Source organism: Sceloporus occidentalis, unplaced genomic scaffold (assembly GCF_023333645.1).
Source record: "Sceloporus occidentalis isolate IW3139 unplaced genomic scaffold, rSceOcc1.0.p SCAF_3, whole genome shotgun sequence".
NCBI classification, from domain to species: domain Eukaryota; kingdom Metazoa; phylum Chordata; class Lepidosauria; order Squamata; family Phrynosomatidae; genus Sceloporus; species Sceloporus occidentalis.
In genome coordinates, this window is record NW_028316983.1 from 227,996,377 (window position 1) to 228,024,352 (window position 27,976).

At 39.7% G+C, this 27,976-nt stretch overlaps 1 protein-coding gene across 3 annotated transcripts in view; it reads right to left on the reverse strand.

Annotated features, from left to right (window-relative positions):
* LOC149317584 (CUB and sushi domain-containing protein 3) overlaps positions 1-27,976 on the reverse strand; it is a 796,080-nt gene that overhangs the window by 253,359 nt on the left and 514,745 nt on the right. For all 3 annotated transcript variants that reach the window (XM_089517858.1, XM_089517859.1, XM_089517857.1), the window contains 3 exons: positions 23,018-23,156; positions 8,613-8,800; positions 4,792-4,980 (listed from right to left, as the gene is read on the reverse strand). In XM_089517858.1, coding sequence (XP_089373984.1) covers positions 4,792-4,980; positions 8,613-8,800; positions 23,018-23,156 — 516 coding nt within the window. The remainder of the gene's footprint in view (positions 1-4,791; positions 4,981-8,612; positions 8,801-23,017; positions 23,157-27,976) is intronic.

Genomic DNA, 27,976 nt, shown 5'->3' on the forward strand with positions numbered 1-27,976 from the left:
CCAGTGAGGAATATTCTTGCTTTTTGATACCGGACTACACTCATGACTGAAACACAGTTCAAATCACTGGTTGGGCTTTGTCTGGCTTCTTTTAGGTGAAACTGCTAAAGCATGAAATCCTTGCTTTCCCAGAAATCACTCTTTCTTTCATACTCAAGAAACTGAGGGAAAATAACATTACATTTTCTTCTGAAATGCTGCATCTGGACCAGATGATTTGGGTTAGTATGTACTCTGCTTTGCTGCCCCTACTCTTTGCTTCTTTTTCTGGAAAGCCTAGCCCAATGTAAGAAATGTAATCTTTGTCTTTGTAAAATCTACTTTTCAGGAAATATGACTCAGAGTAGTGTATGACCCAGGTGAAGAGTCCCTCAATCTTTTGGCAGTTTTCTCCATTTGCCAAACGTTTGTTTATTTGAATTTGTTTAGTTTGGTAGGTTGTTTAACTTTCATGTAGGAAGGGTGCATTTCCAAAACATGAAAAGAGTTGGGACTGCCAGAAGTTGACCATAGAATCATACTAGAGGACCTACAAATGCCTAGAGAAGTGGCACCAACCCACGCTCCCCTTGAAGGACTCAGTTCGCAGTCTGGGGGTGCTTCTGGACTCGTCGCTCCACCTTACATCTCAGGTGGATGTGACGGTCAGGAGCACCTATCAGCTTCGGCTGATACGCCAGCTGCGACCCTACCTGGGCCGGGGAGACCTGGAAACTGTGGTACATGCTCTGGTAACCTCTCGGTTGGATTTCTGCAATTCGCTCTACATGGGGCAACCCTTGTACCAAACCCGGAAGCTACAATTGGTTCAGAATATGGCAGCAAGGCTGGTCACTGCATGTTCCAGGACTAGCCATATAACACCTATATTGCAAGATCTACATTGGCTGCCCATTCGCTTCCGGGCACAATACAAGGTGTTGGTAATTACCTATAAAGCCCTAAATGGCTTGGGCCCAGGGTACTTGGAGGACCGCCTCTCCCCATACAGTCTGCCCCGCACTCTGAGATTGGGCGGAAAACATTTGCTAAGAGTTCCAAAGTCAAGGTATTCTTCGTGTTCTCAGAGGGCATTTTCTATCTCAGCCCCGCAGATTTGGAACTCTCTGCCCGACGAGCTCCGCTTAGTCACCTCTTTAGATCTATTTAGGAGAAATTTGAAGACCCATCTTTTCCATCAAGCTTTCCCCCATGTGCCTTAATATTATTCTCTCCTCCCTTGATGCACATTATTCGATCCAGCAATTTTGTTGTACGGCTTTTAATGATATGGTTTTAATTGACTGTAATATAATGGTTTTTAGATTCTCTTGTATAATTTTTAATTGGTATGGGTAGTTTGTTTGCACTGTCGGGGATATATGTTGTTGTTATTGTTCCATTTTATGTTGTAAACCGCTATGATCTATGTAGGAATAGCGGTATATAAATAAATTTTCATTCATTCATTCATAATCTCCAAGTCCTCCAGTGCAACTCAATGGTCAATTTCCAGCAGAGTTGTGCTGAAGGGCCTAGTAATTCCTTGAGACAACATATTAATCAAATCTGCAAATAATCAAATTCACAAAAGTCAAAGCTGCAAATGTGGATGGTTGGCTTTAGTATCAAATATCCCAGTCCCACATTAGCCTTCCTACTGACCAACAAAATGTGTATCTTATCTGGATTGAGCCTACCGTTGTTCACCCACATTCACCTACATCCAGTTACTGAATCCAAACAATTATTCAGCTCTTCCACAGTCTCTTTGGAATCAGTTGCGAAAGACCAATAGAACTAGGTATCATCATACTGGTGATGACTTCCTATTCTCAAACTCATATAGGGCAGTATCAAGTTCTGTACAGATTAAAACTAATAAGGATGAAAAAACAGTCCTCAACCATCAAATGTTTTTGAGGATGCTCATCTAAAAAGGACTGGAGACATTGAGAAACAAGATCTCCAAGTCGCAAACGTCCCAGAAGATCAAAGGTTATCAAAAGCTACTGACAGGTCTAGCAAAACTAACAAGGACATCCTTTCCTTGTGTTATTACCAACATAGGGCATCACCAAGATGGCCAAGTTATTTCTGTCAAATAAATTTCTATCTGAATCCAAATTGGAATGGATATATATATAAAAATCCAGGAGATAATTTTTATCCTGGAAAGACAGAATTTGTTCTGATTTCTACAGAACATTTATTTTGTTATTGTTTTATTAAAATTTCCAGGGTCTCTTTGGGCTACAATTAAAATAACTTTAAACAATTCAAAACAATTATGCAAACATATTCGAATCATATTAACTAATTTCACCAGTTAGAACAGTTTAAATCATGAGCTTTCTCTGCTTCAATTTACACTTTCTAAAGCTTTTTTTTTTCCTCAGAAGGTTAGAGGTTCTCACTTGAATAAATATGTCTTGATTATTTTTTACCCATTCAGTCCATTCTGCTTACATGTCACACTCCAAATTAAAGCAACACTACTCTCAAAATGTGTATTTTAATGTGTATTTAAATGAATGCTATCTCTCAGAATACATATTAAGTTGTTTTATCTCAAATTTCATTTTAAATGAGCATTTTGATCCATCTCAGATGCAAATTATTGCATTTGGAACAATATTTGGAGATGAATGAAATCCAGCGGGGAGCTATGTTTCATACACTGCTCATTAAAATAAGAAAGTTAGATGAAGTTATTTTGCACAGATATTCACAAATATCTGATTCTTTTAATTCCTCAAACAGCCCCATGTAGAATTCTGCCTCCCCAGTTTATTGCTTGAGAATTCCTTTACTATCTCTCACATTTCTGAACAATGTTTGCATGAACTGGCAGCATTCACTAGATGAAGAAATGCATCTAGGTATATGAGTGCTGCATTTCACTACAGCATACATAGGAATTACTTTTGTCTGATCCCATACAGCGATCTTCATGCTAAACAGTTCCTGGTATTTTGATAGAGTGCAACCTTGTCTTTAAAAACTTGTCCCAAAAGAGAAAGTTATTCATTGGAGTGCGCCCCCTCACTTGTATACCTGAATATTTAATAATATGCCATCGGGCCCGGCCTCGATTAAGAAAAAGAGCCCTCCCTCCAGTCCATCTGCCTTGGTTCAGGCCTCAGAGGGAGAGAAGAATGCTGGACCTGATCCTCTCCCCCCCCCCCCCCCCCACCATTCCCTTCTCCTTTTGTGTTGTGTCTTTTTAGATTGTAAGCCTGAGGGCAGGGGACCATCTATTATCCGCTCTGTTGTAAGCCGCCCGGATTCCCAGTGATTGGGCGGCATATAAATAAATCCTATTATTATTATTATTATTATTATTATTATTATTATTATTATTTCCTTTGAAAAGAATAATGAAAATTTGTTTTTGGAAAATGGGAGCCATATCTCCAGCACCCATGATCTGTTCTACACACTACATAGATGAAAGTGCTTAACTTTGAGAAGAGAATGGGTCAGCAGTTGGTGTACAAGATGTAGGACAGAAAATGCACTTTGGACTCTGTCTCCTACTAGAAATATACTGTGAGTGTCCTTTTCAGTTGAGAATCAGCAGGCTGAACTACAAATCTAAAGAACTGGTAGGAAGAAAGTATGCTTAAACCATAATTTCCCATGGGAAGAGAGTCCCTTTAATGTCTGCTTGATCCCAACCTGGGGTAACTGGGGGGGGGGGCACTGGCACCCAAAAGGATACACTTGCCCTTCTCCTTTGTTGCAGCTGTGGCCTCCTCCTGAGGAGGAGACAGCCACAGTGGTAAAGCCTGGAGGGGTGCCCTTGACCATCTCAACATCTCAGTGGCAGCCTCCTCCTCAGAAGGCTCTTCTCACTCACTCCCACCAACAAGAGGATGGCCTGACTGGGTATTACCCCTCTTCTGGGGTGTCACCCAGTGCAGGCCACACACCCTGCACCCACTAGTGACACCAGGGCTTGAGCCTTATGTCACTTTCTTTCCTTTGTTTGGACTCTGGAATACCTGTTCCTTTTCTTATGTTTCCTTTTTCTTATGTTTAGTTTTCTTTTTAAAGGAAGCAGATAGGAAAGACCAGAAAGGAATGGACTATGTTGAAAAATGAGTTAGACACAGATGTAAAATGAGGGCCTCCTCAGTGTGGATTATGCCTGCCTTGGTTCTGATCTCTATAATTCAAGCAGGGCTACTTACATATTACAATGAAACATCATTATTTCCAGTTCTCACCTGTTCCTGGTTTGTAAAATTCTGAAAGAAAATTGAGTACACCCAAAATTGAGACCATGAGGGAGTAGGGGGAAATATTCCCTCAGTTTTATTTATATAGATGAATAGGTGGCATTCCTGAGAACAACTTTGCAATGGGATTGAAGTCTCCTCATAAAGATATTGAGCAGTTCAGCTATAACAACAGAGATTCCATGTGGATGCAGAGTCCATAACACAAATCTAAGCATACCTCTTAATTTGATATAGATGTGGGAGGGATGCACAATGTGTTTCTAGGAAAATGAATAATGACTTTTATACTGATCTCATATATAGTTAATTACTTTGGGTGTGGAAGGCAGAGATGTACACTTTCTCAGGATTTGGAATCTTCAATTCATTAATAAATAGTAGAATCAGTTTTAGAAGAGAAGGACCGGTCATTCCTGTTTCACCCGTGACAGCTTTGTTTACACAAACAATATTTTATTTCTATAGTAATAATGCTCTGTATAGAAAATAGCTAATACAGAGAAAATAAACAATTATTATGATGAAAATGCCATAGTATTTCTATGCTATTTTGGTTAATTCTTACCATCACAAGTAGGAAGCGGATGGCTCCACCAATGGTTCTTTTCACATAGCAAAGGCTCTTCATGACTCAATCTATAACCTGGATCGCACCCAAATGATACTGTTGAACCAATGGAAAAGTCATGTCCATAACGCCGACCATGAACAGGTATTCCAGGGTCCAAACAAGAATAAGTATTAACTGTTACACCTGAAAGGCAAGAAGAAAAAATGATTACATGAAGAAATCTAGAAATATTCTTCTGGGATAGATTCAAATCACTATTAATAAAAATATTTACATAATCTACATTTGGGAAGAAACTGCAAACCCTCTAGTAGGAATAGGTATAAAGGAGACATGACTGTCACAATGCTTGCTAGATGTTCAGTCAAGCATGCAGATGCAAAGTCCAATGTAGGGCTTTTATAAGTGCTGAGCATATACATTTAAATATCAAAATCTGCTTTGAAGTGAAATCATAAAAGAGGACATAAAAGCTATAACACAAAACCACACATATCTAAAAAGGAACTATGAATAAATCTGAACTTTGCATTTTTCTACAGAACATATCAGACATCTATATAACCAGTGGATTATTGCCATATTTCTCCCCCCCACCACCACCATCTGTGTATGTAAAATGCTAATAAGAAGTTACTTAAATGTCACTTGTCATGACTTAAAAACATTTGAGACTGATTCAAAATCAGTGTCAGTGAATCCACATTATATGACTATATGAATGCAAACTCATAAATCCTTTTTTTATTAAAACATAGTAGTCTAGATATAATCAAACACTTAACTGTTGAATTAGAATTTTGGTATTTTGTTTTAATATGTTGAGACTCAGATATCACAGGTTAATTAAGTGTAGATAACTCTATAATTAAACTAATTATACTGTATATTAGTGTACAGTAAGCAGTCTACAGTTTCATCCAGGGAAATATTTCTTCAGCATTTTTAATCTTGCTTTTGTTCTGTGCTAATTCTTAATTTTACCAGCTGTAGTAAAAGCACTAATGTGATAACTGGAAATATGAAGAGCAAATCCCCCTTTTGGTCTCAACCATGAATTCACTATAGCCCTAAGCAAAAAGACCTCTATCACATGCCCAACACACTTTCAAGAAGAAAATGTTCAACTTCTGATCCTGTAGCATTAAAACAAAACTTGAAAGGTAATCTATATGTTTTTTTAAAAAAAATCACATGTTTTGATTATTGTAAGTGTTATATAAATTTTGGATACAAAAGACAACTGGGTTCAATAGGATTAATTCTAAGCAGCTTGGCACAGAAACAAGCTGGTTAATTATTGTTTAAACATTTCTATTGGTTGTAATTTAATCTGTAAACACACTTCAAAATAACTGGCATGTAAGTGCATTTTAATTGCAGGACACAATTTCATTTTATAAAACAATCCTAAGTAATACCAGTGGAGAATGATGCTACGACCTACTAAATTAGGAGGAGTAGCTAATACCCCAGAGTACCATTCTATTCTACTTTGGTCAGACTTTACTTGTAATACTGGGTCCAGTCCTGGGCACCACAATTCAAAATGGCCTTTCCAGATTAGAAAGCTGGGCCAAAGCTAACAAAATGAATTTCAACACAGAGGAATAGAAGGTTCTGCACTTAGGCAGGAAAAAAAATGAAATGCATAGATAGGGGATGAGGGGCACCTGTCTTACTAAGACTACATACAGTTAAAGGGATCTAAAAGTCCTAGTACACCACAAGTTAAATATGAGTCAGCTATTTGGTGCAGCAGCTAAAAAGTCCAATGCAATTCTAGGCTGCATCAATAGAAGTAGAGTGTCTAGATCAAGGAAGTAATAGTGCTACTCTAGACTGCTTTGGTCAGGCTTCATCTGAAATACCGTGTCCTGTTCTGGGCACCACAATTCAAAAAGGATGTTGACAAACTGGAGTGTGTCCAAAGGAGGATGACATAAATGCTTTAGGGTTTGGAAATCATGCCCTATGAGGAGAGACTTGGAGTGCTGGGTATGTTTAACTTGCAAAAGAGATGGTTACAAGGTGATATAGCCCTGCTTAAGTAACTGACAGGATGTCATATTGAGGATGCAGCAAGATTGTTTTCTGCTGAGACTAGGAAATGGAGCAATGGATGCAAACTACAGGAAAAGAGATTCCACCTCAACATTAGGAAGGACTGCTTCACAATGGAACACACTCCTTCGGAGAGTGGTGGAGTCTCCTTCTTTGGAGGTCTTTAAAAAGTGTCTGGATGAGCATCTATCAGGGGTGCTTTGATTGTGATTTCTGCATGGCAGGAAGTGGACTGGATGGCCCTTGAGGTCTCTTGCAACTGTATAATTCTGTGATCTAAATCTCAACACTACAGACTTGTGATCCTTTGTGAGCTGGTGTTTGTTTCTTGTGTGTTTTCCCCCATCCTGGTAGAACCATATATTTACCAATCCAACCTTAATAACAGAAATGGAGAGGAAATTTTGTATTCACAAATACTAATGCTAGTTAGCACCCTAGGCATACGTCTTAAGAAGATTCAGCACACAATTTCCCTTTTGTTAAGCAAAGTATCCATATGTACCAGGCACACAAGAACAGGATTATTTATTGACCAAAAAGATACAAAGAAACCATCCAGTGCCTCTACCTTTAAAGGTCCACCCAACAAGGCAACACTGTGATCTGTATAAAATTTGATTATACAATCTAAACAAAAGATCTGGCAGATATGAATAGTTTCTCAAGCAAATGCACAAAGGTTCTTACTATCTATGGTAAGTAGAGGGGGGGGGGGAAGAGAAATTAGAGATTTTTCATGGATTTTCCCTTCACACATTACTCTTGAAACACAGTGCCTTGAAAACATTTCTTTTTTCTAATAATTATTTTCCTTGTTGCAAAACTCCTGGAAAACTAGTTAGATCAATATAAAGACAATTTATTTATCACCAAGAAATAAATTCTGCCTGGACCTAAAAACTGTTGGACTTTGTGTATGAGTATACATATGCACAGAAAGGAAACAAAGGCCGGTTACAAACCGGCACTTTAGTGCGTGATGAGCACGCACTAGGGTTACAAAAGGGCGGTGCTTCCACACCGCCCTAACCCTAGTGCGTGCTCGTCATGCACTAAACGGCAGCGGCCCTTCCGTATGGCCGCCGCCATGAGGACGTCATGGCCGTGCTGCCTCTAGATGGGACGGCACGGACGTGACGTCCTTGCTCCGCGCCAGGGCACATAGTTTCGGAGCTCCTTCCTGGTTTAGTCCGCTGGGCGCAGCCTTCAGACAGCTGCGCCCAGCGAACTAAAAGAGAAAGGGGCCAAGCGGCCCCTTTCTCTTCTCCCCGCCGCCGTGGGGTGTCCTTGGGGCTTGAAGCCCCAGGGACACCCCTTTTCAGGCTGCGGGGAAGCGGCGTTTTGCCGCTTCCCCGCAGCCTGAAAAGCGGCGGATCGGGGCCTCAGCGGCTGCCGTTCTGGCCACTGAGGCCCCGATACTCCGGGGAAAGGGGCGGGTGCAGACCGCCCCAAATGGGCGGTCTATAACCCGCCTAAGTTGCTCAGTGCAGCCTATACAGCAAATCAACAAAAAATATTCTTATACTAGAATAAGACTTTTCTGGCAGCATGTGTCATGCTTTAGAAAACTCTTCTTCCCAGCCTACCTATGAACATTGGTGTGTGGTACCCAAGTAAGATCATCTGTACGTACTGTCAACCCTATTTTTTTATAGTTATGAAAACATCCAGAGGGGAAAAAATCAATGTGTATATAATGCAAAGTAATGAATAAAAGTGAACCAATAAAATGAACATCTCTGACTTACTTTCATAGTGGATCTTGAATCCATTATTAGAACGACTGTTATCTGTTGTAAAAAGGAGGTAAATGAAATTGCTGCTGCTGAATAGAAATTGGGGGACTTGTGTACCATTGTAAGATCCCAGAAGTGGTGACAGAAGATTTGGTCCATCATGCACTTCAAGAACATCATAGTTAAGTTCTGTCTGGAATCTATGTTGGAGAAACACACAGAGAAACATAAACTATACTCAAAGACTGCACAAAGATTCTGCAATTCATAAAATGAATATGATATTTAAGTGGAGTATGTATTCTTGCATTCAATGCCTTTTAAAAAATTGTATTGAAATTAAGGCGCTCTACAGATCACCCCTTTTTGCGCCAGAGCATGGCCGCAGCAACCTCATTTCATGGCTCCTTTTTGCACCCTCAAAAGGGTATCATAGCCCCATTGCTGTGGCCATACGGCACTCCTTCGATGCTGTGTCATATGGATGCAGCACCTGAGGAGTGCCATGATGCCACACACCATGTGGAGTGGCACATGGCATCATGGCACCCTGAGGGCAGAGTCACTTCATGCGGCATCTGGACGCGATGTCCCAATTCCACCTCCAGGCTGACCTTAATGGCTGGTCTGAAGAGGGCCTAAATCTCTCAAATATTTATACTTATGATGTTTTTAATTTGCACCTTTTCCCTGTTCTATCCCATATATCATTACAGAGTGACTCAGAAATCTATGTATTTCTGAAGAACTTCTTTTCATGTATGCATTTTACTTATCCAACAAAAACACTTGTCAGTTCCACTTCTGTGCTGACAGTGCTCAGTTGTTAGGTTTTCCATTGGTATTTGCAGCCTTTGCAGTGGAGACTAGATAATGCACAAAACCTGTGATGAAAGTGACATGTTTTCTCCTCATTTATGAAGCAAACCTGGAGAAGCTTCCTCAGTGAAGAATTGATATTGACAAGGGCTTTCAAAATCTTTTTCACTTTAACTTCTACTCTGAAAGAACTTTTCTAGAATGGTTTCAGAAGATGTGTGTATATGATGAGGGGAGATTGTCAGTTCCACCATTGCTGTCTTCTGCTTCTAAACACAAGGTTTTGTACATTTCCAAAATTAGATCTCATGCCTCCAAGCTTATCTGTTTTTTTTCACTGAACAGTGTTGGGTTATCTGGTTACGCTTATATTAATTTAAATAGATAATGGACAAAGAGAATCCAAGATGCTTGGATAAAGAGTAGAGGAACTTCAATTTATGGAAATGGTGAAATATGTATCCTTGCCAGATACACATTTATGGTTCAAACAGATTCAGCAAATACTCAATGACAGAAGAAATTACTTTCTTTCAACTGTCCAAATGCAGGGAGTAAGGATTGTTAATCAATATTTTCTTACAGTTCTGAATTAAATATTTTTATATGACCATGACAGTGACAAAACGTTGTGATATCTATAGAAAAACCACATTTTATCATAGTGACCTGTTATTGCTGGAATAGCCACATTCTAGATGAAACCAACATATCAATATATCTGGGACTTTTGCATAAGTAAAGTGGGAGTAGTAAAGTTAGTCACACATTTTCTTCATAATTATAATTGAGCAGGCATATGCAATTAGTAGTTTCTAAACAAAACCCAGTCTCTTAAGGAGTCCCTCTCCTCCAACTCCCAACTCAGAAGCTCAATCCATATGAAAGTAATAATCAGCAGGTCACAGTTTCAAAGAAATGTGCTCAAGATAACAGAAATTTCAGATTTGCTAACATCATCCAAATGAAGAACCTCAGCATTTTCAAAAACATACTCTATAACTGAAAATATAAGGGTATCATTTCTTTCAGCTGCACTCTTAGTACTATTTGCTCTCTTTTAATCATCACATGAATTACTACAGAATGAAACAGCTGTGTAAGACAGATATTTGAGTGCTTGTTAGGAAATGTCTACGGCTAGATAATCACTTGGCTGAACCTAGAGCGCCATCCTGAGATTAAATCTATTGACATAATAGGATTTGTATAAAGGTTAAATCCCATAGATGGCAGTGGATCAACACTAAGGGGCAAAACAGATGGGTGGAAGGGACGGCTTGAATCCACTACCTCTAAAAATGGATTGAGGCTGCAGTGAACACATGCCGCAGCCTCAATCCACCTTGAGGCCAGCTGGAAATGGAGCGACAAATATCTTTCTCCACCCTGCCGCAGCCCCATTGCAGCTTCAAACTGCTGTGGTGGCATGTGGCGTATAAACTGGAGCACCTTGAAGCCAGCCATCTCTGGGTAGCCACCCAACCTCCGGGTGACTTTAGGGTGGCATGGGAACAAGTGGCGTATAAATTCCACACTCCAAAATCAGCTTTAAAGGGTCGTCTGTTTCAGCTCTCAATCTAGATCTGGTCTAAAGTTTCAGTTCTGATAAGGATGTTCACATGAATGGATTGTTTATCAAACAAAAATTCTCATTTAAGAAATATACTTTACATTACTGAAAGGAGACACATATGAAAAAATATGTGTCTCCTTTCAGTAATATTTACAGATCATACAGCTCATGGGAATTTGAACTTGTTATTTTTCTACATTATCCTCCTGAAATATCCCATGACATACCTGAATGTTAATTATAGTAAAGTAACTCAATTCAAACCTTTAGAAAGGTAAAAACAATGTATTTTGACCACTCATTCGTTTTGATAAACATTTGAACTGATAATACTTTCTGTTTCGTATAATGCTATGGCAGTATTGCCCAATGGACTTAATTCCTTTTCAGTTTCTAGGACTGTAACCTATCTCATAGTCTTTCACAACCACACAACTGCACCCCAAAACTTTCAACACATAGTTGAAAGTGATTGCTCTTTCCTCCAAAAACTATGTATTTAAATTAAGCTTTTCATCATTAAACAGGATTCTTCCCCCACACGTGGACACACTACACAACAAAGCTATAGTTAATAAAAACTATAATAACAGGCCAAAGGATTTTATTGCAAAGCTTGATATGAAAGATGGTAACATTATGGTGCTCATTACTAGCAAGGGCATATAACAGACAATTTCGCCAAGCATTTCTGTTCATAATATGTTATACTATCATGTTAGAAATGATTGTGTGAATCCATTAGTTTGGACTACAGATGTTGAATATGTTTTCACTGTAAAGAAACATTTTAGAGTCAGTTCTCCAACATTCTCAATATTCAGTATCTAAGCAACTGGGAAAAACATGGTGAGCCTAAAATGAACTACATGCATACTTGAAACAAGCAACATTATTTCTAGGAAATAAATTAACAGTATGGTGTGCAAACTCTAGGCTCATTAGTATAGTATAGTACTTAAGAATGAAATGATTAACTGCTGGCATTTAAACTATCATAATTAGGGTTCAACATCATGTTGAGATAAAAAGTGCTAATCTGCATTTTGCAGTGCTATTGTTTGTTTTTGTTTTTTATAAAATATTCTTACTATGTTTGTACTTCCAACATTTAATAGATTTTGTCACTGCAATTCCTGTACCCAGTGTGTGTGTGTGTGTGTGTGTGTGTGTGTGGTCTCTGAACTGTGAGCCTAAGAATCACACTAAGAATGAGTTCTATGAACTCTCACTTGAACATCCTCCATAGAATCACAGAATAATAAAATTCTAGAGTTGGAAGAGACCACAAGGACTATCCAGCCCAACCCTCTGCCATGCAGGAACACACATTCAAAGCACCCCCAACAGTTGGCCATCCAGCCTCTGTTTAAAAACCCCCAAAGAAGGAGACTCCACACATTCCGAGGGAAGGTGTTCCACTGTTGAACAGCTCTTACTGTCGGGAAGTCCTTTTTAACGTTAAAGTGCAACCTCTTTTCCTGTAGTTTCCTGTGTGTGTGTGTGTGTGTGTGTGAGTGTACACTTGAAATTTCACAATCTAACTATCAATTATCTATGAGAAAAGGGATACTAAGGACAAAACATAAAAGTAAAGAGTGCACAATGGTAATGTGTATTTAATAAACCATTATTCTTGGAATTGTTGTGTGTGCCATCAAGTCATTTCTAACTTATCACAACCCTAAAGTGAACCAGTTATGGGTTTGTTTGTTTGTTTGTTTGTTTGTTTGTTTTGCAAGATTGAACAACTTAGTAGGGATGCAATTTATTCCTAATTTTCTTCTCAAAGCAAACAACACAAAATTTTAGCATTTACCTTCCTCCTGCAATAAAGCCTTAGGCTTTAATTGTCATTGTTCAATGCTACAGAATTATGGGATTTCTAGCTCATTGTGACACCAAAGCTAAATATCTCACAAAATTACAATTCCCAGAATTCCATAGGATTGAGTCATGACATTTAAAAAGGTGTCAAACTCCATTTGTTTCTGCAGTGCAGATGAAACCTTAGAAAATGCTTCTCCCCGACCATTTGGGCTGGGGAGGAGATTTTGCTGGCCTCTCATTAGAGACCAGCATGTTAAAGGAAAACAGCCTGCTCTGCTGGCTGTTGGGAGAGGAGGGGGCGGGGTTTAGCTTGCTTGGGGCTTCCCTGCCCAAACTCCTCTCACTTGGCTTCAAACGCTGGAGCAGGAAGGAGGCCTGAGATGCCTGTTCCTGCCCAGCACTCCTTTGGCCGGCCTTGGAGAAGAGGGGCCTGAAAGCCAGCAGGGAGCCAGCTGGCCTGATTGTGGGAAGCCCTTGGCAGGACAAGAGATCTCTGGAGGCTAAGTGATGGGGCTGGGAAGGGGGCTTGGGTCCTTCTTCACAGCAGCCCTCAGTTGGGCTTCTGGGGGAGGAAGAGAATATCCCCTTCAAGTTCTGTGCCTGCTACCTTCCTCCCCCTGTTAATAATTTCAGTAGCCATTTGGTTTGAGGCTTGGCAGCCATTTTGCATTGGCAGCCATTTCATATAGCTGCCTTGCAGCCTTGTTGTGGGAAGAAGGCCTGGGGCTCAGTGAGGAGGGTCCTTCCACTGCAGAGGGCCCCAACTTTACATAACAATCCTCAATCAGATCTATTCCACTAATACTTTAAAGGACTCAGATCCTGTCTGATGTTGGGAGCTAAGCAGTGTCTGCCCTGGTTAGTATTCGGGTGGGAGGCTGCCAGTGAATACCAGATGCTGCAGGCTATATTTCAGAGGAAAGAAGTGGCAATGCCACCTCTGAGTCTTATTTTAGGCTAAAAATGTTCATGCTAAGCTGGGTTTGCCCAGATGGTTTTGGGAGGGGAGTGTGCCCATAAACACAAGAGCAGCTGGTGTTTCATTCAGTGCTGGCTGCCTCCCTTGCTGCTGAGAAGTGTGGCAGCCATTTTCTATTGGCAGCCATTTTGTATAGCTGCATTTGCAGCCTTCTTCTGGGGAGGCCTGTGGCTCAGTGAGGGTGCTATGCATCTCCAGGGGCCCTAGTTTGGCATAACAATCTCTAATCAGTCATTTGGGAATAAAAGTTTTCATGCTAAGCTGGTGTTTAATTCATTCTATAACAGCATTCAGTGCTGGCTACCCTCCCTTGCTGATTTGGTTGAGGCTCAGTAGCCATTTTGTTTTGGCAGCCAGTTTATATAACTGCATTCCCAGACTTGTTTGGGGAGGTCTCTGGCTCAGTTGGGGGGTCAAACAACTATAGAGGGCCACAGATTGCCATAACAATCTCTAATCAGTCATTTTGGAATAAAATTTTCATGCTAAGCCAGGTTGGCCTGGACATTTTTTGGGAGGGAGTCTGCAAATAAACGCAAGGGCAGCTGGTGCTTAATTCCCTTTATAACAGCATTCTGTGCTGGCTACCCTCCATTACTGATCAGTGTGGCAGCCATTTATTATTATTATTATTATTTCCCCAGCCATTTATTATTCTCACATTGTCAGCCTTATTGAGAGGATGTCTGTGCTTCTACAAGGGGTGTCATACAATTTCAGGGGACCCCAGTTCCACATGTCAAGTGTTAATCAGCCATTTTCAAATTAATTTTTATGCTAAGCTGGGTCCAGTATGGATGATATTTGGAGGGGAGTCCACCGTTAAATACAAGGGTGGCTGGTGACACAAACATATACATTCATTAATGTTGGGATGGGTGATATATTATGCAATTCAAGTTTGTTCTGTTCAGTATGGCCTTTGTTTTTTGGAGCACATCCTTATAATAGGAACTATCATTTACTCAGTTAAAGTAATTGCTAATAGCTCCAAAGAAAGGAATAGAGGGAGAAGGGCCCTGCCCCCAAAGAGGATGATAGTGATAAAGATATTCATTGGGATTCAGTGCTATCCAGGTTGCAGGCTTTGGAATCTGAGAGGGTGGAATATGTTCCAAATGCATCTTCTGGGCATATGTCAGCTGTGATGTTGGAACAAAAGAGATTATTTAACAAAGTTTGCTCTCGTCTTACTCCCCTTGAGCAGTTACAAGCCCAAGATGAGGGTTCTTCGCAGTCAATGTGTCAGGAGGCTTCCAGAGGGTGAGCGAACTACAGTGGATGGTAATGTTTCAGACATTTCACCAGGTGAGGAACTTGAGCAACAGTTTCTTTCATCACTGGTCACTTGACCACGGGGTCCAGGCCAGTTGCAGGCTGTATCACAGCCTAACCCCATACCTGGGACTTCCATGGCTACAGGGGTGCCATCTTCCCCTTCTGCTAGGCCTACACAAGGTGAGCGCTTGCATAGTGGACATCTGGTCCAGAAAACGCCTATTTTGTCTTCCTTTCATGGTTCAGGACCAACAAGCCAACAACAAAAACTGTTATGCTGGGAGTTTGGCTCACAGGGTGTCTGTAACCGAAAGCCCTGTAGGTTTAAGCATGAATGCTCATTGTGTGGAGGGAATGAATCCTTTAATAACTGCACCCTGATAAGGGGACAAATGGGACATAAGGACCAAGATACGAGAAAGGTAGGTGGCCCTGCCACCCCTGCTACAAAAGGGACCTAGCTCATTAGATGCTGATACCTTCTCTATCTGGCTGAAACGTTATCCCATCAGAGAGGCTGCATTGTTCTTGTTAAAAGGTTTTACTTATGGTTTGAAGATCCCCTTTTTGTGATATTTCGTCCCCCTTTCTGGCTCCTAACTTAAAATTAGTTAGGCAAATGGGAGACCTGGCATATAAATGATAATCAAGGAAGTTCCGAAGATAGGTTGATTGGACTCTTCCAGGAACCTCCTGTTCCAGACCTGTGGGTCTCTCCATTGGGATAGTCCCTAAGAAGACACTGGGGAAATTCCAGCTTTGACATCATCTTTCTTTTACCAAGAGAGACTGTGTTAAGGATGCCATTCCACACCAATTGGCTACTGTTAAATATATCTCTTTGGCACTTCCATGAGGGAAGTCAACAAATACGGATTGAAAGCAGAGTTGGCAAAATGTGATATTCAGCTTTTCTCCTGTTGCCAGTTCACCCAGGCAAATTTGATTGGTTAGGTTTTAGTTTTGGTGGTACATTTTATATGGATCTGACACTTCCTATGGGGTGCTGAATGTCTTGTTCAAATTTTCAAATGTTTAGCACATTTTTGAAATGGGTGTTTAAGACCAAATTGGGCTTAAAAGGGGTTATACATTATTTAGATGATTTCCTGTTCATGGGGGCATCTAGCTCTGGACAGTGTCTCCAATTACTACAGTGTTTTGAAACATTAGCTGGAGAGTTGGGGGTTCCTTTCTCACCAAAGTAAGACAGAGGGACATGCCAATAGTTTACCTTCCTAGGTAAAATTGTAGATATGGTTAACCAATGCTGGTAGAGGGTCAACTGCTTTGCTTCCCTTAGAAAGGCAACACTAAGGGAATTTCAAGAGCTCATTGGCCACTTTAATTTCGACTTTAGGGTTGTGGCCCCAGGTAGGGCCTTCTTAAGATGTCTCTGTGATGCCTTTGGTGGGATTTCACACCCTTACCATAGGACAAGGTTGATGCAAACTATCCACCATTTGATCTATTCTTAGATAAGTTCAGTGGTATAACCATTTGGAGAGAGGTTAAGAAGCTAGATGCCCAGCTACATATTTTCTGATAATACAGGTTCAATAGGCTTTCTAGTCCACTTTTTGAAAAGATGGTATGCCCACAGGTGGCCTGTGCAATAATTAGAATCAGATATTACTGTAGACTTAACATTCTTGCAATTGTTCCCCATTTTAGTTGTCGTACATTTGTGGACAAGCGAGTTGGCCAACTCTGGTGTGACAACATGGTGTTTGTACAAGTAGTGAGTTCACTGACCTCTAGATCACATAAAGTCATGAGATTAAAATGTGCATTCACATTGCATTGCTTGTCGCATAACATTCTCTTCGCAGCCTCCCTGGAATTGATAATGAGATTCCTGATTCTATTTCTTGTATGCAGATGGAGCGATTCAGGCAACTAGCTCCAGAGGTGGCAGATTCTCTACACCAGAGGTGGCAGATTCTCTACACCTGATGCTAACGGACATATGGAATATTGGCAGGGAAAATTAGTTCTGGCTTTGGGATTGTCATTGACGCCTGCATCAAAGAAAACCTGTGTTGGGGCGGCCAATGAATTTATGACAGTCCAAAGATGCTCAGGGTTGGCTGACCGGTACCCTGTGTCTGTTATACATTTCTTACAGTTTTGTGTGTCCTTACATGATAAAGGATTAACAGTTTTGTCTAGACAGAACAGGCTTTTGGCTATAACCTTTTGGCTACAGCCATGGTACTTCAAGTGATTTTAGGATACATAAGCTACTGGAATGATGGTACAGGGAAGCTATAATAACTAAGGACCCACACAAGCTTCTGTCACCCAATACTTTAAAGGGTCTCAGTGTTATTTGGCCATCTCTATCCACTTCCTCTTATAAGGCAATGCTTTTCCATGCAGCCACACTAAATGCCTTTTTTGGCATGCTGAGGATAAGCGAGCTAGTGGTAGCTTCAAGACAAGATTTCTCCAATAAGGCCCTGTTATTTCAAGATGTTACTCTATCCGAGCAGTCTATTTTCCTTTTTATCCATTCCTCCAAATCAGACCAGGCAAAAAATGACAAGGTGCTGCAACTACTATCATTCAGTGATAAATAGCTCTGTCCTGTTAGAGCTTTAGACAAATTCCTACAAGTTAAAGGACATACCCCTGGCCCTTTGTTATGCTATTTGGATGGGCTACCAATCACCAGGTTCCAGTTTTGTTCAGTTCCAGAAAGAATATTAAATTGTTTATGCTTTAACGGAGTTGTATTTGCCACATACTCCTTTTGTATAGGGGCTGCATCTACAGTGGCTGCCTTGGGCGTACATCAACGAGATATGCAGAGGATCGGTCGATGAAATCTCAGGTCTATGGGTCATGTTTGCGACCTCTGACTTATTGATGGTGTTTTTGTATGATCTGTTTCAGATGCAGTACACCCTGTGATGAGACACCATGTGTGGATCTGCGGACACATCATGGTGTTCTGTGTGGTCCGCCAAGCCAGGAGGTGCCATTTTGGAAGCCAGCTGGGGCTATCAGATAAGGCCATTGTTGAATGGAAAGAAAAACGTGTCCTGTGGTGGCACGGGCTACTGTCTTTGGCGAAGGCCAGTTTCTGCTCCCTCTTGTTTTGGAGATACATTTGGGAGGCAATGATTTGGTTTTGTTTAATGGCAGGGCCCTTCTTTGTCAAGCCATTCATGACATGCGGTGCATTCATGAGAGATGGCATTTTGTTATGCTGTTAGAGTCGGCAAAGCTGCCACACCAAGTTTGGGGCGGTGGAGGTGATCCACGCCTTTACAATAGGGCCTGTAAAAGGGCCAACAATAAGATCTGCAAGGCTATGAATGGAGGACTGGGTTTCTACCTGGTTCACGATGATATCATGTTGCTTAAGCCTGAGCTCTACTGAACGGATGGCATCCACGTTTTTGAAGTGGGGAACCAGCTCTTTCTTCGAGATCTGCAAGCAGGGGTTTTGGCTGTTTGGCCAGCCTTGTGGGGGATAGGGGCTAAGCGGACGCTTGCCCCTTATCTGTGGCATAGGCGGGGGGAGATAGATGTTTCGGTGAACACCTCGGCACCCTCCTAAAGGGTGAAGCTAGGTCTCTGGAAATCACGTTTAGGTCTTGCGAGTAAACGTGAAGGGAAAGAGACTTGCCTTGGGGCTGGCTTGAGATTTAAACCCTCACTTAAGTCTGGCGAGTTAAGTGGGGGAGTCTTGGGTTGGCCTTCCGGATGCCGGCCGGGGAGCAACCCAAAGTATGGATTGCCCTTGGGGCACAGGTGTTTTCGCCCTTTGGAAGCTGGGGAATTGGTCTTGGAGCAGACCATCTGCCAGCTGTTCCTACACAAGGTTCTCCCCCCTGGATTTTTGCAGTTCTCGAAGAAATAAGTTTAAATAAGTTGAGTTAAATAAAGTTGCCCATTGTATAACCCAGTTCTCTGTGTCTGGTCTCATTATTAATGAGTTGGTCAGCAATGCTTCTCCCCGACCATTTGGGCTGGGGAGGAGATTTTGCTGGCCTCTCATTAGAGACCAGCATGTTAAAGGAAAACAGCATGCTCTGCTGGCTGTTGGGAGAGGGGGGGGGGGCGGGGTTTAGCTTGCTTGGGGCTTCCCTGCCCAAACTCCTCTCACTTGGCTTCAAACGCTGGCCCACCCTCCCACCTCGACATCAGTGTGAAAATTAATTCTGGTCGCCTCGGGGCCGGGTAGGAATTTTCTCCCCTTTCCAAGGGTTTTTTCGCCTACCCCACACTGTTGGTTGAGGACTTTGACAATTGGCATGGGTGTGGTCATAAATAGGTTCCACGCATAGGCGGGGGGAGATAGATGTTTCGGTGAACACCTCGGCACCCTCCTAAAGGGTGAAGCTAGGTCTCTGGAAATCACGTTTAGGTCTTGCGAGTAAACGTGAAGGGAAAGAGACTTGCCTTGGGGCTGGCTTGAGATTTAAACCCTCACTTAAGTCTGGCGAGTTAAGTGGGGGAGTCTTGGGTTGGCCTTCCGGATGCCGGCCGGGGAGCAACCCAAAGTATGGATTGCCCTTGGGGCACAGGTGTTTTCGCCCTTTGGAAGCTGGGGAATTGGTCTTGGAGCAGACCATCTGCCAGCTGTTCCTACACAAGGTTCTCCCCCCTGGATTTTTGCAGTTCTCGAAGAAATAAGTTTAAATAAGTTGAGTTAAATAAAGTTGCCCATTGTATAACCCAGTTCTCTGTGTCTGGTCTCATTATTAATGAGTTGGTCAGCAATGATACTGTTTTCAAAGCCTATTCACAACATATTTTGGGACTTATTCTGTGCAAAATGGGGGCTTATTTGGGACTTATTCTGTGGTTATTTTGCACAGAAAATTTGTTTTCCATGAGAAAACAGCTTTTTCTGCAGTGAAAATGCTATTTTCATACGGAAATATTTTCTGTACAGAACAGCTGTTACCTGCATGGAAAAAGCTGTTTTCTGTTATTAAACACACATATAACAACAACAACAACAACAACAACAACAACAAAGTGATTTTTGCTCAGAATAAGTTCTGAACTGCAAAGATTCTCATCATTCTAGGGCTCTTCTCCTCAGAGTTTCTCAATACTCAAATATTCATGATTTCTTAAAGATACCATTGTTAAACTTATTTTTTTCATTATTGCATTGTCCTCCTTACGCAGAACTATGATTTCTTTCATAAAAAGTAATACTTTCTGCAAGGAGCTTCATGAAGTACCAATGTTTTACAATTAACATCATTAAAACAAATGCCTTTTAAATCTATAGATAGAAACTACATTAATACAATGAATCACCAATCCCAAAATTGATACTAATTTATAATACTAGTTATATATAACCAAATGTGCATAGAGTTGTGAAACTTCTACCAAGTTTCAGTTCCAGTATCCTACAGTTACTGCTCTACTCTGTTGAAATCATTATACAATGTTAAAACCAACACGTAACAGCTATGCTAATACACACAAGAAGATACTGTTTGTTAAATGTTTTTAATTTCATCAGTATGAATAAATATATAAATAAATTCTTACATATTTTAATATTTGATTTGAGTATGTGAAGCGATGCAATGAACAGTGCATATGTTACCTTGGAAGGATGGGGAAAGAAAATGTCCAAGGCTAAGAAGAGAACAGATGTTGACAAACATATTAAAGAACAGAAAAATAGAGAAAAAAATATAAGATAATTACTCCGGTATTAAAGCCCCTCCACTGGCTGCCTATTAGTTTCCGGGCCCAGTACAAGGTGTTGGTTATCACCTTTAAAGCCCTAAATAGCTTGGGTCCAAACTATCTCAGGGACCGCCTCCTCCCATATAATCCTCCCTGCACACTCCAGTCCTCTGGGAGGAATTTGCTGCAGCCTCAAAGATCTAAGCTTTCAGCTACCTCCCAGAGGACTTTTTCTGTTGTCGCCCCTAGATTATGGAACGACCTGCCGGACGAGATCCGTCAATTGACATCTTTAGACAGCTTTTAAAAGGCTGTCAAGACGGATCTCTTCCGGCAGGCCTTTCTTGGATAGATAATCCTGATCTCAGGAACCCTCTTCTCATGAGAGTCCCCAAGGTCCCACCTGGAAATTTAAGTAGAATGCTACCGCAGTTTACTGTTTTGTTTTGTTTTGTAATAATGTGTATGTGTTGATGTTGTTTTAATTTGTTGGTTTTAATTATAATTGATTTAATAACTTTTTAAGGGGGGAGGGAAGTAGATTTTGATGTATAAGGTATTGTATTTTATTATTGTTAGCCGCCCCGATTGACCTCAAAGGGGCGGCATATAAATATATTATTATTATTATTATTATTATTATTATTATTATTTAAGACCTAAGAAACTGAATGTTGAAAGTGGCAAGTGGGTAACATGTATGATAGTCAGTGTTCCTGACAAAACACTGCAGAAAGGCACTTGGGGAAAGACACTGTAATATTGATGCAAAAAAAGGAGAACCTTACAAAGCACAGTACCGAGTTCACTGGGATTAATATTTCTCGTTATCATTGTTGTTTTGTTCAACTTATTGTTATAAGTCTACAATCAATAATTTCACTAATAATAACAAATAATAATGATAAAAATAACTGTCGGTAAGCTTCTAGCTCTGCTTTAAAGATGATCATTTAAGACTGTCATATATGGAGGCAGGCCACTTATCTCTTTAGCCTATGCTAGCAGCCATTCTGTAGACTCTCAAAAAGAAATGTAGTCTTGATTTTATTGTTGTCTTGGAATTCTGCCTTAATCAATATCTCATTCTATGTATCAACCTGCAAGTCTTTTTTTTTTTTTTTTGCTTCATGCACAGAAATTAATCCACATTTTTGCATGCAAGTGGTATAATTTTTTGTATCAATATTGTTATTTGTTTACAGTTTCCCAATTGACTTCAATATGTTTTACATATTTTTAGCTGCTCACATTTTTAAAAGATTCACATAGCTTTGTCCAGATTCTATTTCTCTGGAATGCCTTGCAAGACTTAGAAATCTGAAAATTTCTAGGGCAAGGCACAGTCTACTCCACAGTAAGTCTCAAGATGCGTAAAATGGATTCTTTCAGAAAGTATATCAACTCCAGTGAAATTTTCTTCCATTCCTAGTTTCAAACAGAGGACTTTGTCAGATCTGCTACCTGGGATCCTTTTACTGGAAATGACTGGAACTTTCTTAGCGTATATATTTTAATTTGTCCAGCATTCTGTTCATTCATTGATGAGCCAGAGGCCTATGGTAATCCAAAAGGCAGGTTGTGAATGCAACATGTCTATGTTGCCTATATGTATTCTCCTCCCACTAGTGATAAAAAGATACTGCCTTCAGCACTGGAGGTAAAAACAGTCATTGTGATGAATAGCCATGGATAAGTCAAGGTGCCATTTAAAGTCATCAAATTTGGTAGTCATATTATGGTATGGAATTCTATGTTTTAATCATATACTGTATGGGGAAAATATTTTTGTCTGACCTAAATCTCTCACCATTCAGCTTCATTAATATTGAATAACCCTTGATTGTAATATTATATTGTGTGTGTGTGTGTGTGTATTCTGCTATGACATCCTTCCCATCTCAATAAAAGCTCTTAGCTGGATATGGTGGAGTTTGAATCAAGTTGTGTCACAATGCAAGTTGCATGCTCGACCACTGTGGTCCTCTAACTGAGCATATGAATAGATGCGAAATCTAAGAGTAAAATTTGAGGCTGAAAGAGTTTGGAGTAGATGGTTAGTATTTCTCAATCACTGAAATAACTGGATTAAATTAGATTACATTCCAATATCCCTCAAATATAAGTTGATATTTTTACAAAAATAAAAACATGAAAAATGTTACATGAAAAATTATTTTCCCTTTTATATGAAAGTAGAAGTAAATATTTTCCAGTTTATCAGTAAGTAGTGGAAATATAAGGAGAAAAAGCTTTTGTCAAGACCTTTCAAATGTAATTTTGATGGAGTGTCCTGGTTCAGCTTCAATCACCCACTCACAATTCAAAGAGTCCTTATAATACCCAGGCCAGCCTGGGGAAAGGATGACTCCACTGGGAGAAGAAAAATGCCCACCACATGGAGCTGAAAAGAAGAAAACAATGAATTGTTATTGTCAGGCTAAATCTGCTGCAATCATCTTGCTGAAAAAGAAAATAATAAAGCGGTTGAAAGAAAATGCATACAACATTACAAACCATGTAGTTGGAGGACTCATGCTTAGAATTATTCTTCAAAGTCTTAAGAGAAATAAAAGGAACAGCTAAAAACAGTAAAATGATAGATGCATTAATAGAGCTCATAGTATAGTATTACAAGTGTGTGTGTGTGTGTAACACATAACATACTTATATGTTATATTTCTATCACCACCTTTTCTATGTGTTTTAGGACCAGAAATAATTCAGTTTGAGACCTCATTAACTGCCCTGGCTCAGTGCTACACAATTCTGGAAATGACAGAGAAGGTTAAATGTCTCACAAAAATACAGTTTCCAGAATTCCCTAGCATTGAGCCATGGCAGTTAAAGCAGTCTCAAACTGGATTATTCTTGTAGTGTGGATTGGACCAGAGTTGTTGAGCAGAAGTTTCCAGTTAAAATGTCACCTCTGCTATTCATGGGAACACAAATAGTGCCTGCCACATTGCTGACAATGTCACTGTTTATGCAATAGAGTCTTTTTTGAGGACAGTTTTGGGGATGTCATTTTTACATTACATCTTTGACAAAGATTCTAAAATAGGGCTTAAACAGGTATCCTAAAGGTGAAGGTTGCATATGTATGATCCAGTTATCCTGTTTTATGGAGTCACAAAGGATTTTCCCCATGCTAACAGCTGATTTCTTTGGTGTGATATCATTAACAAGACAGTCTTAACTCAAAGATGTGCCAGCTATAGAGAGTTAGGATTAGGCCTACAGTCCTTCTGCCAGTAGATCTGTCTGAACTCAGAGATCTCCCCATAGAGTAATCTGTAAGCAGAACTGTTTTGTTGGTTAAGATCTGCTGAAACATCCTTTGGCTGGGAGAGATTTGGATTCAGCTCAGTCTCAACTTACTGTATATACTCATCTATAAGTCTAGAAATTTTAGTCCAAAAATTGACCCCAAAAACCTAGGTCGACTTATCTACGGGTCCGTGTAAATACTATTCTTTAACTCTTATTAAAAAGAGAACCATCTCCTGATTAAAGACAAGAGTGCAATCTGTCCTGGAAGCACGTACCTCCCTCTACTCTCTCTTCCATCCAGCCTCTAGTGTGAGCCAAAACAGTTATACCTGCTATAATTTTGTAGGTTCTTTGGCATTGTTTTCCTTTACTTCATCATTTAGGTCCTTTTTTTTCCATGAACCAAAGTTTTACCCTCGACGTATCCACAGGTTATATCAAAATCCATAATTTTGCCCCCAAAACCTGCCCTCAACTTATACATGAGGTTGACTTATAGTTGAGTATATATGGTAATTGACTTTTAACCTGTGTTTCCAGTAATTTGTTATTTTAAAGAATAAAATAGTTTTATGGTCTCTCAAACCATAAAACCACTTGAAATTTTTGTTACAGTGGAGCTTCCGTATCCACAGACTTGGCATCTCCTTTTGTGTCGTGTCTTTTTAGATTGTAAGCCTGAGGGCAGGGAACCATCTATTATCCCCTCTGTTGTAAGCCACCCGGATTCCCAGTGATTGGGTGGCATATAAATAAATCCTATTATTATTATTATTATTATTATTATTAATTATCCAGGGATTTCTGCATCCGTGGATGGCAAACCCATGTTGTCCCTAACAACAGTGCATCCATGCAGTTGTACTAGCAGGCGTGCACACATTGTGCTGTCATTAGGGAAAATGGGACTTCAGTTCCTGCAATTTTTAGTATCCACTGGGGGGGCCTGGAACAGATGCCCCATGAGTACCAAGGTCCAACTGTGTTTGATTAAGTTCCAAAATATGTAGCTCTCTCCATTTGTGTAAAGTTGAATAGGTTCATAAATAAATATTGGCTTTTCACATTAAAATGTCTTTTCTCAAACACCTCAGGAAACTACTCCCTTCTTTGTGACAGCCTGTTTGACATTTCATTATGCAAAGAAAGATAAGCTTAGACAAGTGGAAATGCTGACATGGTGTGCCTGAATATAAGGAGAAAGGAAGAAGAGCCATCTTGCAGCCAGTGAAACAGGTGTGAAACATGGCCATTATTTACAGATACAATTCTACAAACCGCTCAACCTGTAACATCACCATCTTGTTTCCACAGTAACTAAATGCAAATAGAAGTCCACACTTCTGTGTGTGTTTTTCTAATTTATTTATTTATTTATTTATTTATTTATTTATTAAAATAGGACAAACATATTACATATATACATAAAAAATACATACAATCAAAAACAAATCCCAACATGACTTCGACAGACATTGATACGCTTATATACAATATACTAATGTAACAATTATTCAACTTCCAAGACTCCTTTCATGTACCAGATTATTTATCTTCCACAAAAGGTTCCCTCCTTTAACATCATAATAAATGAAAACCATTTACTCAAAATATTAACTTTATCGGATTTACTGGCATATACCTATTTCTACCAATCTACCAACTGATCAAAAACATAAACCCAAATAGAGGTCCACATAATGCCATTCATCTTTCACATTATCCACTGCCTTATCTTGCAGGGCTGCCCTTAACAAATCAAGATTCCTTACTTCTTTTAATTTTGATACCCATTCTTCTATTTTGGGACATTGTGGATTTTTCCAATGTTTTGCAAATAATAGTCTAGCTGATGTAATCATGTATAAAATTAGCTTAGATAACTTTTTCGCTATAACTTTATCTAATTTATTTGCCATATTTAACAGAAAGAGTAATGGATGCAATGGAATATCCATGTGTATTATCTCCACTATTTTCATATGAATATTTTTCCAGAAATCATTGACTATTGGGCACTTCCACCATATGTGAAAGAAGGTTCCTTCTTTAGAGCCACATTTCCAGCATTTAGTACCTCCCGTTTTATAGATCTTATTGATCTTACTAGGGGTCAAATACCACCTGTAAAGCATCTTTGTATAGTTTTCTTTATAGCTTTGACAGGCGGTAAATTTTCTGGTTACTCTCCAGGAATTTTCCCAATCCTCCAATTGAATGGGATTCCCAATATCTTGGGCCCATCTTATCATCGAGTGTTTAATGGTCTCATTCTCTAAGTTCCTTTCTTTTAAAGATTTATAGAATTTAGAAAAATTTTTCCCCTTTTTATCCTCAAAGATCACATCTAGGTCGTTCTTTACAATAGAAATGCCCATTTTGTCTCGATCACTTTTGAATCTGCTATTCAATTGAAGATATAAATACCAATCAATCACAAATCCTGATTCTATTAGTTGTTCTCTTGATTTTATATTGATAGAATTTTTCTTATCCAAGCCTATGAAATCTCCATATTGTATCCATTTTGTCGATTCGTCCTTAGTTCTATTGTAATAAGCTTCTTGTGGGGAAGTCCAATAAGGAAAATTTACATAATATATCTTTTGGATTTTATTCCACACCCAGATTAAAGATCTTCTCAGAAAGTGATGTTTAAACTCTTTGTGTTCCTTATCTTTTCCATACCACAAGTAAGCATGTAATCCATATCTTAAGTCACAACTTTCCAGATTTAGCATTTTATCATTAGACAAACAAACCCAATTTTCCACCCAACATAAACAAGCGGCAAAATAATACAACTTTAGGTTGGGTAGGGCACAACCCCCTCTTTCCCAATCATCCATTAGGATCTTCCATTCTACTCTAGCCCATTTACCTTCCCAAAGAAAATTAGAGAGTTCCTTCTGCCATATCACAAAATATTTTTCAACTGAAATGATTGGAAGATTCATAAAAAGATATAAAAACCTAGGAAGGATATTCATTTTTATGGAGGCTATTCTTCCCGAAAAGGAAAGTTGAAGCTTCGACCAAGAAATTAAATCACTTTTCACATTCTTCCACAGTTCACCATAGTTATTCGGAAAGAGTTCAATATTTCTGTTTGTCAGATATATGCCAAGACATTTTGCTTTTTTACTCACTTTATAACCTGATATCATACTTAGCTTATTGTCCTCCTCTACTGTTAAATTTTTAGTTATCATTGTAGTCTTAAATTGATTAAATTTTAATCCAGAGAGATCTGCAAAAACATCTAGTTTTTTTTAAGATATCCAATACTTTGTAGCGGATCTTCCAAAAAACAAATTAGATCATCCGCGAATGCCCTGACCTTATATATATGATTTTTAATTGTAACACCTTTTAGTAACATGTCCTCTCTAATTTTGTTAAGCAAAACTTCAAAAGCCATTATAAATAATATTGGGGACAACGGGCATCCCTGCCTAGTACCCCGTTCGATACTGAAGAATTCTGTTCTTTCATTATTCACTAGAAGTTGTGCTCTTTGCATTTGATAAATTGCAGAGATCCAATTGTACATTTTTAAACCCAAATTAACATTTTTCAACAGTTCAAATAAGAAGGACTTTCTAAGTTATTTTCTAAGGCCCAAAGCAGACAAGAGAAAAGAAGCAGCTTCCAGCCACTTTGGGGGCATAGTGTTTAGATGACACACACCCCTAAAGTGTCTGGAAGCTGCAGTGAGGTTGCAGCAAGCTGGCAAGAGCCAGATCAAAAAGGAATGGATTTAATCTGCTCCTACTGGCTGCTTACGTGGGACAGTTGTGCTTGCCAACTTCAGGAGGAGGACATGCCCATTGCCCCAGCCTGATTGTGCCGGAGTGGCCAGAGGCCACTCTTTCCAGGCTGTCTGCTTTGGCCCAAAGTTGTCCATTTTTCTAAGTTAAGGTTTAAAATAAAAAGCTAGGTATAAAATAA